Source organism: Larimichthys crocea, chromosome XXI (assembly GCF_000972845.2).
Source record: "Larimichthys crocea isolate SSNF chromosome XXI, L_crocea_2.0, whole genome shotgun sequence".
In the NCBI taxonomy this organism is placed as follows: Eukaryota; Metazoa; Chordata; class Actinopteri; family Sciaenidae; genus Larimichthys; species Larimichthys crocea.
Window position 1 is genome coordinate 8,316,249 of NC_040031.1, and position 15,986 is coordinate 8,332,234.

The 15,986-nt window shown below is 40.9% G+C and overlaps 1 protein-coding gene across 1 annotated transcript in view; it reads left to right on the forward strand.

The window, feature by feature from the left end:
* Window positions 1-15,986, forward strand: part of nfasca (neurofascin homolog (chicken) a) — a 76,906-nt gene that overhangs the window by 32,173 nt on the left and 28,747 nt on the right. Inside the window, exons 6-19 of the mRNA XM_027272978.1 lie at window positions 3,644-3,840; window positions 4,177-4,299; window positions 5,993-6,163; window positions 6,564-6,672; window positions 9,253-9,437; window positions 9,534-9,665; window positions 10,234-10,377; window positions 10,593-10,704; window positions 10,858-11,024; window positions 11,764-11,911; window positions 12,378-12,502; window positions 13,944-14,045; window positions 14,600-14,797; window positions 15,201-15,271. Of these exons, the coding sequence (XP_027128779.1) occupies window positions 3,644-3,840; window positions 4,177-4,299; window positions 5,993-6,163; window positions 6,564-6,672; window positions 9,253-9,437; window positions 9,534-9,665; window positions 10,234-10,377; window positions 10,593-10,704; window positions 10,858-11,024; window positions 11,764-11,911; window positions 12,378-12,502; window positions 13,944-14,045; window positions 14,600-14,797; window positions 15,201-15,271 (1,984 nt within the window). The remainder of the gene's footprint in view (window positions 1-3,643; window positions 3,841-4,176; window positions 4,300-5,992; window positions 6,164-6,563; window positions 6,673-9,252; window positions 9,438-9,533; window positions 9,666-10,233; window positions 10,378-10,592; window positions 10,705-10,857; window positions 11,025-11,763; window positions 11,912-12,377; window positions 12,503-13,943; window positions 14,046-14,599; window positions 14,798-15,200; window positions 15,272-15,986) is intronic.

Consider the following 15,986-nt stretch of genomic DNA (forward strand, 5'->3'; position numbering starts at 1 on the left):
GACAGGCTGCAGACTGTGTGCACCAATCAGACGCAGCTGGAGAGTAATCAGGAAAATACAGCACAGCTGAGGACAAAGCAGGGGGGGGGGGGTGACACATTTTTCTACCCTCCTCTTCTTTTTCTCCTTCCCACTGTCTATCATTCATTCCTCTCACTCAGGCTCATTGTCTTTTTTGGTTTAATCTTTCTTTTCTTTCCACTGCCTGCTACCTTTTGTCATCTGCCTGCCTGTCTGTCTGAATGTCTGCCTGTCTGTCTTTGGTGTGTCCTTGCCCTCCTCTCTCTCTCTCTGGCAGGGAAACTCATAAGGAGTGACAGTGCCACTTAGCTCTCAGCTCTTCTGCATGTCTGTCTGCCTGCCCGTCTGTCTGTCTAACTGTCTCCCACACCAAATAACACATTTTAACCTCGGCCCACTCTTCCTTTTTCACTCCCTCCCTGCCCTCTAACAACCCTCTAAACTCAGCGTGACACCTGTCTGCCTGCCCTCTACAGCCTTAACCTGACAAGTGGTCTTCTGTGCTTTTTGCCGTGCTCTCTCTCTCTCTCTCTGCAACCCCCCTCCCACCCCGACACACATTGTCCTTCCAGTACCTCCATCACTCAGTCTGATGTCTGCTCCAGCTGCTGCAGACACAATCAGGCCTCCCTGTCTTCCTATAATTTCTTTGAACTCTGTTGTTTTCTGGAAACAATGTGCCTGTAAAAAGCTGTATGTCCTGTGCTTTGTTTTCTCTTCACGCTTTCTAAAGACTAATCTGAGTGTTGACAATGGCGAACACAGTTACTGCTCAAGAGCAGACACAAAGCTGTAGTAAAGATTTGACATTTTGACTGCTTTTGTACAGCTTTTGCCAAGAAATACATCCAGAATCAGAAAAAGGTTTATTGTCAAGTAGATTTTTACATACAAGGAATTTATTTTGGTGTCATTGGTGTATAACAAACATCCTCTAAAAATATAAGAAAGATCAAGATCAAGATAATCAAATATTAAAAGTATAAACAATATAAATATATATACACTATGTCCAGGAGCTCCTGTAAAAACCACTAAATGTAGAATAGAGATGTCCAAACTGAGTTAAAAGCCAGTCAGTGTTTTAAAAACTACATTTACATCTGACATCAACAGATAGGTGACAACTTAAGGAAAAACATGACCATATATATGGAGATATATAATCGATGCATGAAGGACAGTTGTTTAGTGTTCTGAGATTTTGGACTGACATGTTACGTGTAACACAGTTACTGTGGGAGGTGTATGACACAGGTCAAAACACCCAATGTTTTCTGTGTAGGCTGGCACACTGGTGGTGTCCTGATTCACATACAGTACCTGCAAGATGTCACTCACAGAGAGCGTCAAAAACTCCTGACCTGACCTGACCACCAGCATCAAAACAACAAATGATATGTTTGGATTAAGTCATCTATGGGATTCCTGATGTTCAGAAAAATTATTATTATTATTATTATTAATAAATGGTGTTTGTCACCATTTGTGACTAAAAGCAAGAAATCATGGATTACAGCACCATTCATTTACTGCCTAATCATAAAGTAGCAAATTATGGAGAGGATAGCCATCAAGCACTTAAGTGCTTTCACTTTGGTGGTCACACTATGTGGTGACATTAATGGTACACTGATTGACGAGTGTGATTAGAGATCAGTCCATTTATCCATCCACATTTTTAAACTGTGAAACTCTGTTTGCCATTATCACCAGACCGTAAATCAGTGAGTGGATAGTCGATAGATGTCTTTGTGTCTCATTTCTCTCCTTGTCTTGCTCTCATCCACATTTTTTCCTCCTTTCTTTCTTTAGCTTCACACAGACACACACACGCACAAACAAACATGTATTCACACAGACAAAGGCACAGTTAAAACCTGCTGTGATGTACACCCAATCTTGCACACACATACATGCATTGAAATGTGCACACAATTCACACTCAGAAGCAGACCTACACACACACACACACACACACACACACACACACACACACAGACACACACACACACACACTGGGTCTCCAGTGGTTACATCACTGGGGGTATGACCAGTTTAGGACAGTGGTACATTGTTTATTTGGAGACAGATTGGCTTTACGTAAGACACACACACATACATACACATGTACCCAGATCATTGTGTATACACACACACACACACACACACACACACGCACACACAACCTGACAATAAGGCACTCACGACCACTCTCCCATGCGCACATACTGGCTCTCCCCTCCCCAGGACAGGCATTGTGCTCCAATAATGCACTCGGTTGACTATTCATGCTCATGAAACATTCAGCGAAAGGGATCGTTCACTTATTCACTCGCAATCAGTCTCTCACTACGCAACACACACCCGCACACACAGACACACACAGTTCTGGTCTCCAGTGATTCAATAGTGGCCCATTGTTCAGTGCTGTGCTGCACCTCAAACAGGCCCAGCTCAATTGTAGCTCAACTAAAAATGACAGGAAGCATCTTTTCAAATCCCTGCTTGTCACTAAAATTAGAGTCAGTATTATGTAAGCATATTTAGTGTTCTTCACTAATCAGGGAGTCCTCTGGAAACACCACATGGAACAGGATTAAGCTACAGTACTATTACATGCACACAGAGAGTGTGGTAGGTTTTTGTACTGTTATGTGCCAGTAATGTAAGATGGCAACCGCATGACAAGCTGAAGGCTTTCACATTTTATGGCTGTTGGAACAATTAAAAGAGTGCGTGTTAACATGATGACAACCAGTTTGGCAACTTTTGTCATGCTTCTCCTGTCTTCATCATCCTCTTTAAGAAGTGCTGTTTTTTTATGTGTAAGCCTAGAAACATAAAATAAAGTCAAATCATACTCACCAGGTTTGACTGTTTTCATTGTTCACTTGTTAATGTTTCTGTTACGTTTTTCAAACTATTTAAATTAAAATCATACCAGGAAGAGGTTAAGATGGTGTGAGGGTTTTATTGTGAAAGAACTGTACAGGAAGTTACACTGGCAGTAGCTTAGCATCACTCAAAAAACAAATAATAATTAAAATAATTAGTGAATGAAAATTGTGTTTCTGGGGAGGAGAGATAAGCTGAGCACAGTGGTGAGTGTGCCATGACTCAAACTTAAACAGAATGTTTAAACTGAATCAGACCAGGAAACATGGAGACTTATAGATAAATACATAAATATATAATATGTAAAACAAGGTCAATTAAATAAAGACTTAGTTCTATCTGCTGATGAGAACTTAGAAATAGTAACAATCTGTCTATTTAGTTAGTTTTTTCCAATTTCTGAAATAAAAGCAAGATAGGTGCAAAATACAAATATCTAACTATAATTACACACATGCTAATTATTAAATCCAAAATGTACAACCCCTATGAATTCTGAATACAATTCCAAACTTGAACCTTGGTCCCCATTCAGTCGTAACATTAGCAATGCTTTATTTTAGTATAGTATCAGGGAATATTTTTAGAACCTTTGCTTGAGTACACTTATTTCAATGCAGCATAGACTATCATCAAGTTCAAATGAGCAGCACATGAAGAGGAAAACAGTAGAATGAACTTCTGTTCTAATACTAACTCTTTGATTCGTTGTTGTCTGACTCAGGTTCTCATGGCGAAGGAACGGGAAGTTTTTCAACATCGGGAAAGATCCCAGGGTAACCATGAGAAAACGCTCGGGAACTCTGGAGATCGGTTTCCGTAGCGGAGGACGACCTGAGGACTACGAAGGAGAGTACCAGTGTTTTGCCAGCAATGAATTTGGAGTGGCTCTATCCAACAAAATCTTGCTGCGGGTCTCCAGTAAGAACACACATGAACACACACATGTCATCACACAATAATGCACACAGTGAAGTATCATCACATGATATGAAGAAATTAGTTTCAATTAGAGCGCTATGGTGACTTATATTAGCAAATCTGGAAAGAAAAAGCTAATTATGATGGAATAGTTTCTGCAGGTTTGTAGTGCTTTAAATTTTCTGTAATAATTCATAATTGCATGTACCAAAATTTCCAGAGAGACTTTGCATCCCCCGCCTCATCTGACTGAAATTCTTGTCATTCCACTATTTCTCATCTCTCTCCCTTTTTCCTCCCCCCTCTGCAACCCCCCTCCCCGTCCCCACCCTTCAGAGGCTCCTCTGTGGCCTAAAGAGGTGCTGGAGCCAGTGGTGGTGACTGAAGGCTCCCCACTGGTTCTGCTCTGCAACCCCCCACCAGGCCTGCCTCCTCCATACACCTTCTGGATGAACAGCGGTGAGCACAAACACACACACAAGTACACTGTTTCTCTTTCTCTAAATGAGGTGTGTTTTATCATTGTCCACACACTGTCATTCATTATCTGCTACAGTCTCATCATCTTAAGGTGGACTGAGACATGTGAACACGGGCGGTCTTTGGCTAGAGGTCTTTTAGGTCAGCTAGAGACCGTCTTTTTTCTCTCTTTTATAGCAGTTTGTCTCAGTGACCTCTAAGCGTAATGCTTTCATTCATTCTTTTATCTCTCGTCTAGACTTTTGATCTCCAACCACTCTGGTTTGAACCTCTCTCACCTTTACACTGTATTGTCATTCACATGTGTACATGTGTGGGAATATGTGTGTGTGTGTGTGTGTGTGTGTGTGGAACACATATCCAATCAGAGACCATTTTTCATCAATATGAATGTGTACATACAAATATGTAATTTATTTCAATATTGGTATTGGTGGTAAAGAGTACTTAAAACATTTAAACAGACATTGACACAAATATTTTCTTCCCTGTTAAAAGTGTAAATAGAGTATATAGCTCTTTTTAACCTTATGTGAACCTTAAATGACGCACACACACACACTGACATAAACATATATAATTATATAATCAACCACAGTAGATCATATCACCACATCAGACACTGTAACATGAGTGATTAGGACTGCTGGCCCGGCTGCTGATTGGTCCTCGGGCACTGTCTTGATGACCATACGGCTCACGTCAGTTGGCGCAGTTATGGAGTGTGGATGATGTCTGTCTGGAGGTCTGTGTGGGTGTGCTGCAAGTTAATGCTCGCCTGTAGCGACTGTAGGGTGACACATCAGCCACACTAACATGAACAGAAGTCAAACTGAGTTGTACCTATGAAAATGTAAACACACCCAACAGTCTATAAGTGGAAGTACAAATCTAGTGGTTGGTCTTAGAGGTATGTTTGCTTAGCCTGAGACCAGAACTAAAGTCAGGTCACGCTATCACTGCAGAGTGTGTGTGGTATTTACACTAATCCAGTGTAAATCTGATATTTAATATGTTGAATTTTTGTTGTTTGTCTACCAGTTAAGGCCTGATAAACCTGTGAAATCAAAAATGTATGTTTCCATCTCTAGAACTGTGAAGCTTTTTTTAAACATATCCATTAGTCATTGGTTGATACAGCACTTCCATCTACTCATGGGATAAAAAAACATCAGTGGACATAATGGAAGCAGTAGATGCTTAGCTATGCAGAGTGTTAGTCCCTGTGGATCATCTCCAAAAATGCTGGATGCTTAAATTCACATAATGCAACTGATGAAAAAGTTTTACAAATACAAACATTTCAAAAAATAAAAGCTGTAGTAAGATATGAATTTGAAGTAGTAAGATAAGTGATAAAATATTCAAAATAACGCAGTGAGATCTATGAAACTGTCCCTGTTTAGAATGAGGACCAGGTGTGACGTTAACACATCGGGTCCAAAATTTATGAATCATTTTTTAATAATATCCCAGGAAGAAAATTAATTGTTGATGGTGGCATGAAACTATTAGCTGTTACTAATGCTGATATTTCTGTTAGCTACAGTACACTGTGTTTAAATGTGTTAATGTGGTTTCATTGCCCCTATCTCTTTCTTCTCTATTTATCTCTGTCCTCCCCTGTATCCTCCCCTCTGTCCTCTCTTCTGTCCTCCCATCTTTCCCCCAGCTATGATTCCGATCCCTCAGGATAAGAGAGTGTCCATGGGTTTGAATGGAGACCTGTACTTCTCCAATGTTTTGGCCAAAGATGCTCACACTGACTACAGCTGCAATGCACGCTTTCTCTTCACACACACCATCCAGCAGAAGAACCCATTCACACTCAAAGTTTTGACCAGTGAGTAGACACACAACACACACACACACACACACACACACACTTACTTCAAACATTCAAGTTACTGTAGTCTGAAGTCTATTCAACAGGATGACTGTGGTAACGCTCCTGTTCTCTCTTCATGTCTGCTGTGCATATTTTGATCAAGCACCAATCCAACCCAAATGGAATATGACATATCCCCATCTAGAGGTGATGCTATGACATGACAGGAGATGCATGAAATCATAACCTTTTGTGATACTCCCTCAGGCTGCTGCAGAGTAGAGAAGACAATGAAATGTCGGCTGATCTTAAAATGACATGAAATCTTTTTCTTTCAGCTTTGTTCAACATTCAACACGACTGTGTGTCATCATGCTCTCAGAGTGTGTTTGTGTGTGTGTGCCTGTGTTTTCAGAGGAGCCGTATAATGACACATCTTACAATGCCACTGACCCCTATGGTGGTGAGTCACTTGCTGTCAGGACAGCTTCACTTCCTGTCCGCCTTTTTTGTCATGTCTCACAGTAACACGGCCAGCACACTAACCTGCCAGCTCACACTGACCTTAGACACACATTTAATCTCCTAACTGCGCTCTGCAGGAGTAGCATTCACTATGTGCTTTACTGTGGAGAGTGAGTATAAAAATTGAAACCTGGGGGTAGATGCACTGAGTCCTAAGGGAGAAGATGCTCCCTGTGACAGACCAGAGTGGAGGATCTGAGGCCCAGTGGGACTGAAGACAACGATGAGGCTCCAGCACAGGGAAGGATTAGGTCACATGATGAATATTCAGTCCGGATCCATGCTGTGGTTATTAGTAGTCATGTATATATGTATGGAAATATGGTAAGCCAACTCCTACTCACTACACAACAACACAAACACACACACACTCATACACACATGCTAGCTCCTTCATTACTAGTCTCTTGTGAACACACACAAGAAAAAACACAAGTCTGTCTTTTTGTAGAAGCGGTCTAAAGATGCAGTGCATCATGGGAAGCCCTGGCAGCACCCTGAGCAGGATGTTTGCTATGTTTCCAGGACACACACTGCATCACCATCTTAAGTGATTTTGTACATAAGCACTAACCAATGCCTTCTTTTTCTGTCTGTTTACTCCTCTTGTCAGTTTTCTTCTCCTCACCGTGTCACTAACAGATCCTCCTCACCTCCTCACCCACTCCAGTCTGTTTATCAGTCACTGGAGAAGCTCACCGCTAACAGATGCTTTAATCCCATTCAGATCTGCATCACAAAGGAGATGCTAATTTAATCCCACACACTTCCCAGCAGGCTGCTGCTCAATGCTAACTGGATTTTATGTTGACTGTGTTATTAGCGTTTGTGAGATTGGATCAGACTAGAAATGTGCAGAGGAGAAGTGTCAGTAAAAAGCACATTTAAGAAAACAAATTTCAGTTGGTTCAGTCTGTGTGGTGTGATTGCAAACAGTTATCAGTTATCATTAGCAATGGTGCATACAACTGGATGTAATACTAAAGGTCAGCTCAAGCCATTTTGGGGCACTAAGCAGAATGTCAACTCACTCTTACTCACAAATCATTAAGTGGAGGCACTTGAAGCCGTTGAAGAGTCATTTTGAAAGACTGAAAGGACTTTAACTGTAAAAGTAGCCTGGGCACAGATGAAGCTCATGTTTTCTGACAGGATTTGCTAAGTTTAATTCACCAAAGCCACTACATGTGTTTTATTGCTCTGATTGAGTTAGTGTTCCATCCAGTCGTGTCCGGAGACATTTTGGTCTGCTTTTTAGTTTTGTTTGTGTGTATGTAACATTAAAGTAGATTAACTAACAGGTAAGGACTAAGCACAGAAGTGTAGTTTAGGTGAAAGTACATTAAACAGAGTGATTTCACAGTGGTTGGAGTTGTAGCATCCAAACAAAGACAGCACTTGGCAGTTTGCTCACATCCCGGACTGCTTAGCTGAACTGACTGTTTGGTTCATTTAAATTCAAAAGTTTTATTCAGTTTAAGTCGAAACGTTCTTTCCAACCAAGACAATATTGACTCTAAACCACCCTTTAATTATTTTATCCCTCCCTGCTCCCAGTCATTGCACTACATGTGTAGATTATAAAAGCCTTAAAGCTAACTCCAAAGAACACCAAGGCTGTTCTAAAGGCTCTAGTTTTGGCCAAGCTACCAGTTACAATACTGCTGTGGCTTATTACTTTAGCCAAGCCCTACAGGAAGCTAGAACAAAACCAAAGCCATGAACTCCATGACCTCAAAAACTGTAACACTTAAATTCTTCAGTCTGATGTTAAACTAATCTCATTACAGCAGAAAAACTGGGCAAGTTTTATCAACTGTTTTATTAAAGCTTTTAATTGCAATCTCTGTGCACTTGGCAGACACAAAGCAAGACCAATGACCCTGTTGTTGTTTCTGCATCTTTTAATGTCTTCCTGTGAGACAAGCCAGAGGGTGTTAAATCCATTTACAGGCTCCTTTGGCCTCACAACAGACTGCAGAGGGCCAAAGCCTGGTGAAGATGGAACACAGCCACAAGGAAAAAATCAGAATAATAGTGTTAGATTTATGTGGCAGTGCCCACAAAGAGGATGTTTAGCTCCTTGTAGGAAGTGAGTCATGGTACAAAGATAAACTGTATTGCTCCTGGATTTAATTCTGAATGTGTGTGTGTGTGTGTGTGTGTGTGTATTTAACCCCTTTCATCCTCGTCTGAAGGTCGTTAAAGTAGCGAGTCCACTCCGACCTTCCTTCACCTTCAGGGAGCGAGAGTTCCAATTGGTGCTACGAGATGAAAACTGCGCTGGAGTGTTGCTGCTGGCTCTCTCTCTCTCTCTCTCTCTCTCTCTCTCTCTCTCTCTCACGCACACACACACACACACACACACACTTTACTGTTTGAGAGATAAGAGATATTAACACATACACACAGGATAAGACAAATTCAGAAAATCAGCTTTTTATTTTACTGTGTACTGTCTGTAAAAAGCACAAATATAAAACATTTGAAATGAAAACATTTGTTAATAAACCTGCAGTTTTCCTGCAAACTCAAACCAATGACTCAACTCAAATCTCTCCTCTCGCTGTCCTCTACAGTCCAACACCAACTATCAAGTGGTTTAAGAAGGGTGGAGATCTGCCAGCCGGGAAAGTGAAGTTTGAGAACTACAACAAGACACTGAAGATCATCAACGTGTCAGAGGAGGATGCTGGGGAGTATGTTTGCATGGCCAACAATCAGTTAGGCAGCATACGTCACTCCATCTTTGTGCAGGTCAAAGGTGAGGCAGTTACAGTGTATGTGTGTCTGTACAAATGTCTGAGTTCATCTTTGTATGCAAGTCCATCGTGCTTACCTGACTTCCTGTGTTCCACAGCGGCACCTTATTGGCTAGACAAACCCACAAATCTGGTGCTAGCCCCAGATGAGAACGGGCGCCTGGTGTGTCGGGCCAACGGCAACCCTAAACCTAACATCCAGTGGCTGATCAACGGGCAACCTGTAGACAGTATGTACAGCTGATATTGTGATAAGATAATATCATATTAAAATGAACATTATGGTTATTGTCTGTTTGGCTTGAATTTTGGAAACATAGCTGCCAGTTGAGACAGTTGTTGCCGCTGAGAGGTTTCTCACGGTCATATTCTGGCACAGGAACTTGCTTAGTTCAGCAGCTGTTTCCTTCTCACTCACTGTGACAGCCGTCTCAGGCTCGGTGTGCAACTCTGTCCAGTATCATCCTCTGTTATAACACCTGACAGTGTAGTAGTACATTTATTAAGACTTCATGCAGCCTCTTTCTATCTTTATCTCAGGACAGTTCACTATGAGCTGTGCTACTCATATTTTTAATATCTAACAAAGTAGTTCTCTATAATGACTTATTCGGCTAAGCAACAGGACTTAAAGGTCATATTGTATCCACTATACATCTCAAAACAATTAATTATGTTAATTATGTGTTATGTTGTATGTTAATTATATATCCAGTATAAACAGTAAGAAGTTGAACCCCTATATTAAATATTATTTTTGTCACCTTTCCCTATTCTCTTCCCTCTGCTTGACCACAGGTTCTCCCCCAAACCTGAGCAGACAGGTGCTGGGTGACACCATCATCTTTCGCTCCGTGCAGATGGGCAGCAGTGCTGTCTACCAGTGCAATGCCTCCAACCAGCATGGCTACCTGCTGGCCAATGCCTTCGTCAGCGTCCTTGGTGAGACACAGACGTGGGAGGTTGATTTGAAAATGTAAACAGACCGGTGACTAATACTGGCTGGATCACTCTACACCAGTTTGTGTAGCCTTGTTAAAATATGAATATGTGCGCTGTGTTGCATCGTGACCTCTGACCTCTGATTTTTTCCATCAACAAAAGCTGACATTGTTTGCTCTGACTCTCATCCACACATGCATTTTATTTCTTCGTAGATATGCCTCCGAGGATGCTGGGCCCCAAAAACCAGCTGATTAAAGTCATCGAGAACAACCGCACCTTCCTGGACTGTCCATTCTTTGGTTCTCCTCTGCCAGAGCTACGATGGTGGCTTTTTATTTAATTTAGTCCAAAAATACTGCTTCTGACATCATCCTCTAAAAATCCTTATCTGTGTGTCTGTGAGCAAGAGAGTGTATCCATACCCTTTACTGTAATGATAAATTTACTAACCCTAAAATATGTTTTCCATGTGTGTAGGTTTAAGAACGGACAGGGCAGTGGGCTGGATGGTGGTCAGTACCGTGTTTACATCAACGGGACCCTGGAGATCAAACGGGCTCGAGCAGAGGACGAGGGCACCTACACCTGTGTGGCCAACAGCATCCTGGGTACAGCTGAGAACCAGGTCCGCCTGGAGGTCAAAGGTCAGACATTGCATCAAAGCACTTGCAGACTCACATGAGGCATTACTTAGCATCCAAACTCACTAAAACCTGAAAACTTTAGCAGTCATCCCTTGCATCACATGCAACCTACAACAATCATCTCCAACAGGGTGTATGACTTTGTACGTGGTTTCCCCCTGCAGGTCGAATCGTGAATGAAATATGAAATGATTTCCTTTTCTTGTGCCAAACAGTCTGCGATAATGGATTCTCTTCAAATCTGTCTTGCCTTTGATTTAATTCTCTCATCTTCTGTTGACTAAGAGTTACATTTGTATTTAGACTGAAACTGGATGAACTGAAACATATTGTCTTAATGTGTTATCATAGCTGTCCCCTTCAAAATATGTTCATACAATGTTCATATTTGCTAAGCTAAATATATTTTGGAAGATTAAGCTTGCCTTTTCTAGTGCACAAAGTGGGATGTTCTTTTCCTGCACAAAAGTTGTACAGAAGAGGTTGGGTTGGATGGTTGGAGGTACAGGACTCTTAGGGTTAAGCTTGCTTTAATAGATAAAGAAAGATTTTAGGAGTTGTGGTGATAGATTGAATTAGCCTTACATACTAAAGTGTACTGGTGTGAGTGAAGGAGTGTGTTACTCTATGGACAGTTTCACCTTTTACTGATTGTCCTGGATGCATTGAAATATGCACGTTCATATAATATGTGTGTGTGCGTGTGTGTGTGTTCCTCTTTGACTTCACTCCAACTCAGAACCGACTCGTATAGTTAGAGCTCCGGAGCACCAGTCAGCTATAAGGGGCTCCGCAGCTCGCTTCGACTGTAAGGTGGTTTCTGATCCTAGCCTGCCCATCACAGTGGCCTGGACGAAGGATGACAAGCCTCTGTATATAGGATGGAGGTAACAGCACCTACACTCATCTCTCATACACTAATTCTGCATGTCACAGTGCCCCCATCCAAAAAGGCTTTTTCCAGAGAAACACCTCACCAGCTGGGACTTCCTCTTTTTTATTGTGTTATTTATTCACTACACTGACAAATCTGTCTTGTCTTTAAATAATTCTCACATAGTGGTAATTAATGCCACGACATTAAGAATGTAAGCTTTGCTTTTCATTAAATTTTTGAGAAATTAATATATTTATAGTAAAGGAAGGTTGCTTAACGGCACAGAATAAAAAGATGTTGTTGTATACATGGTGGGGAATACATATATTGCATAGTAAATACAGGTCAAATATATTAATCTACTGTCAAGGTTATAGGATTTTACTGTAGACCTGAGTGTGCAGCTCCAAAAGACACAAAGTCAAGCTGAAACATTGCTGTATAACAGCCTAACCTTGTCTCCATTTGTTTCCCAGGCTGAAGAAAGACGAGGATTCACTGACCATCTCTAATGTGAATGAAGGCGATGAGGGAACATACGCCTGCACTGCTCAGTCTGAGATAGACCAGGACTCAGCCTCAGCTCGCCTCACTGTGTTAGGTACACTCACATACAGAGCAACTGGAAGAAAAAATATCTGAACCCAAATATGTCACAGTATCTTGTTTTAACTACAAATAATCTATTACACAGTATCAGCTCATGTTTTATTTACTCTCTGTAAATTAGCTGCCAGTTAAATGTAGTGAAGTAAGAAACATAGGAAGGTTCAAAATGGACTCAAATGTCTTTTGTCAAGATGCTTTTATTTTTGTTGTTGGTGCTTTGTATGTTCTCATTTAGATCTTCTCTCTATTTTTACTCTAAATGTCTTCAGTTTTCTTGACACTGTACTATTTTCCAGCTTTATGCCTTCACGGGGAAATTGTGCATGTTTTATTGTCGCTGCAGTTTACTAAATTACTTACCTAGCTTTTACTCTACTCACTCTCATTGATTCACCAGTTTGCATGCAGTGTATCAGGATCAGTACTGTAGTGCTGTGTAGAAGTGCTGTACTGTAGTTGAGCTGTACTCTAGACTCAGTTTGAGCATCCTGTGTGTGTCACATTTGAGACGTTTGCGTTATTGACAGAGTCAATATTGCTCAAATGTAATCGTCAGTGCAAAAGTCTCAAATGTAAACCTGATGATCACATGATTGTCTCAAAGACTTAGTGAAGCTGACTTACAATAATACAATGTGTACTAAATGACATGTTAAACATTGTGCTCCCTCGCTGTTGATTGGCTGGTAGACTAACCTGCAAACTCTAACCTTTATACCCACTTCCTGGTCCTTGACCCCGTCCCACAGAGGAAGCCTCCCTCAACCCCTCAGTCTCTAGTGCCTTGCCTCCAGGTAACACACGGCTCGGGTGGAAATCTTTCTTTTTCTTTTCCTTCCTGACCTGGTTTTCTTTCATGTTGATTTTTTCTTTTTATTGTTTTTATTTTTGTTCTCTGTCCCTCTGATATATCATTATATTTAGATATATTAAAACATGCGTATAATTTATATTGTTATGATTTATAATCTACCACATGTCCTCAATGTCTGTTTGAGAGGAGATACTTTTTTTTTTATTACAGTATGGATTTTTATATGCATGCACCACAGCCCATCCTGTCCAGTCATTTATTCTCATATTAAGTCTGAAAATTTGTCTCAGTTTGTTAGAATAAAAGGTTCCACGTTGTTTGATGATAGAAAAATATTTTATTTATATTTTATTCTGTTGATATATTTACCAATTATTTTCCAAGTCAAGCTTGATTTGTAACTCAAACTGTGTTTCAAAACATCAACAGTGGCTTGGGAGGAGAGTATAAGATTGATAAATATATAAGCTTGAGGGTCTGATTATGAGAATAGAATAAATGGCATTGTACAGTATGAGTGATGTGTTTCACAGCATGCCTATTTTTGTATTTGTCTGTTTGTAGAGTAGATTGTAAGTCTTCCATGTCTCAGATAAGATTATGTCCTGTTTCTCTGCAGACCGTCCAGACCCTCCCATAGACCTGGATCTCTCTGATCCAGCTGCCCGCAGTATTCGCCTCACCTGGATCCCAGGCAATGACCATAGAAGCCCAATCACACGTCAGTATATCCTCTCTCATCTTTCCTGAACATCTTGGAAGGATTAAATTGCATTCTTTTGTTGCCTTTCTCAAAGATGCATCTTGTGTTACAGGAATACTTTGAGCTATATTTGTGTGGAACAGGTTCAGCTTTCATTCATCTCTTAGTCTCCTAACATAGCAGTTGAGTGTATCCTGAAGGAAGATTGTGTGAGTTTGTCTCAGGTCACCAAGCTCAGAAAAGAAATGATAATGTAGGGATATTGAAATAGAAATACTCATTAAAACATACCCAATTTCTTCAGTAATAAGGGCACAATTCTAGTCTGTCAGAGAAGTGTAATTTGGGGGCATATTCATCATAAAATGATTATTAGAATCTGTATTTAGAGGAAGGTTTGTAAAATTAATGCGTTAGGGTCATTAAACAAAGTTAAGAGGAGATGAGGGGATGAAATGACATCATACCAGAATACATGAAAACACAACTGCAGGTTTGAACCCCTCACACATTTCCACAGCTTCAATAAAAAGTGGTCCACCTGTTCTCAACCCGGCTGTGTGTCTTTGCAGAGTTCCTGGTCCAGTTCGAGGAGAACCGCTATGAGCCGGGCAGGTGGCAGGACCTGTCCACTTACCCTGGAGACCTTAACTCAGTTGTCCTGCAGCTTGCCCCCTTTGTCAACTACCAGTTCAGGGTTATTGCCATCAACTCAGTGGGGCAGAGTCAGCCCAGCCTCCCCTCACTGCGATACAAGACCAGCGGAGCTGGTGAGGAGCTCCATACACACTGAACTGAAATCACACATGTGTTCAAACACATACTAATGTGTTTGGATTGAACCTAATATTTTTCCATCTTTTCTATTATTTAGCTTCAACCTACTTATCATGAAAAATCAAATTCTGTTCATCAAGTTTGCTCATCAAGCTCCAAACTACCTTAACAAAGACTTTATTTAAAAACGATATGTTGTTAATCAGTTTGTATGAATATATCTGATCTGTGGATGTTTAATTTTGGAATAAAACTGTGCCGGACTTTCAGAATAAGGAGGAAAACATACGGTATTCTAGAAGCTCCAAGCCAATAGGCCTCACATCATAAATCTGTACTTGTGGACATGAAGCGTCATGTTGTTTAATGTAAGTGCCTATTTTCTGTTAAAACAAGCCCCAGATGCCATTCCCAAAGGTCTTCGAGGATGGGGGTCTAAGAAGGACAATATGGAGATTACTTGGGAGGTAAGACATGTACAAGGCAACACATTACACCTTACAGTATAAGTAAAATGTACACCTACAAATAAAATAAAATAATCTGAAAATAGTAGGAGTGAGCATGAGAAAACATTCTAAAATTCCATTAATTTGACATAATAAAGAGTCACACATTCATGTCATTCACAGTTATGACCTCAACTAAAAAAATGCATGCAGTAAAATAGAATATATACGTTTCGTGCCTCACAGTTGTGGGGATACTCACAAGACCATGGTAGACCCCTGTCTGTGAGGAACTTCCACCTTTCTCATGCATCCCATGTTTGAAGTCATGTTCAAAGCTTCCATTGTAGAGGCGGCTGCTAGGAGCTGTGGTCAGAATGTCGTTGGGGTCTGTCATGAGGGCAATCTAAGAACTCAAACTGATCAAACTGAAAAAGGAAGGCTTTTGGGCTTGGTTGGCCCAGGGGATTCTTGAAGCAGCAGCATGGTAAACCAGATAAGTTGTAGCTTCTTCAGCAGTTGCCAGTTCTGAGTGGCCAAAAGGAAATTCTGGGAAACTGTTTAACAAACCACCAATCATCTGATTAGTGGACGACCCGCTCTACCTCGAGGGACTTGTCTCTTTACCTTTGCAGAGTCAGGTGCAGAGTGGGTTGCAGGAGTTTGAGCATCTACATGTGTTCTGTGGCTTCTGTCCCATGAATCCTGGGGGAATGAGTATTGGAAGACAATA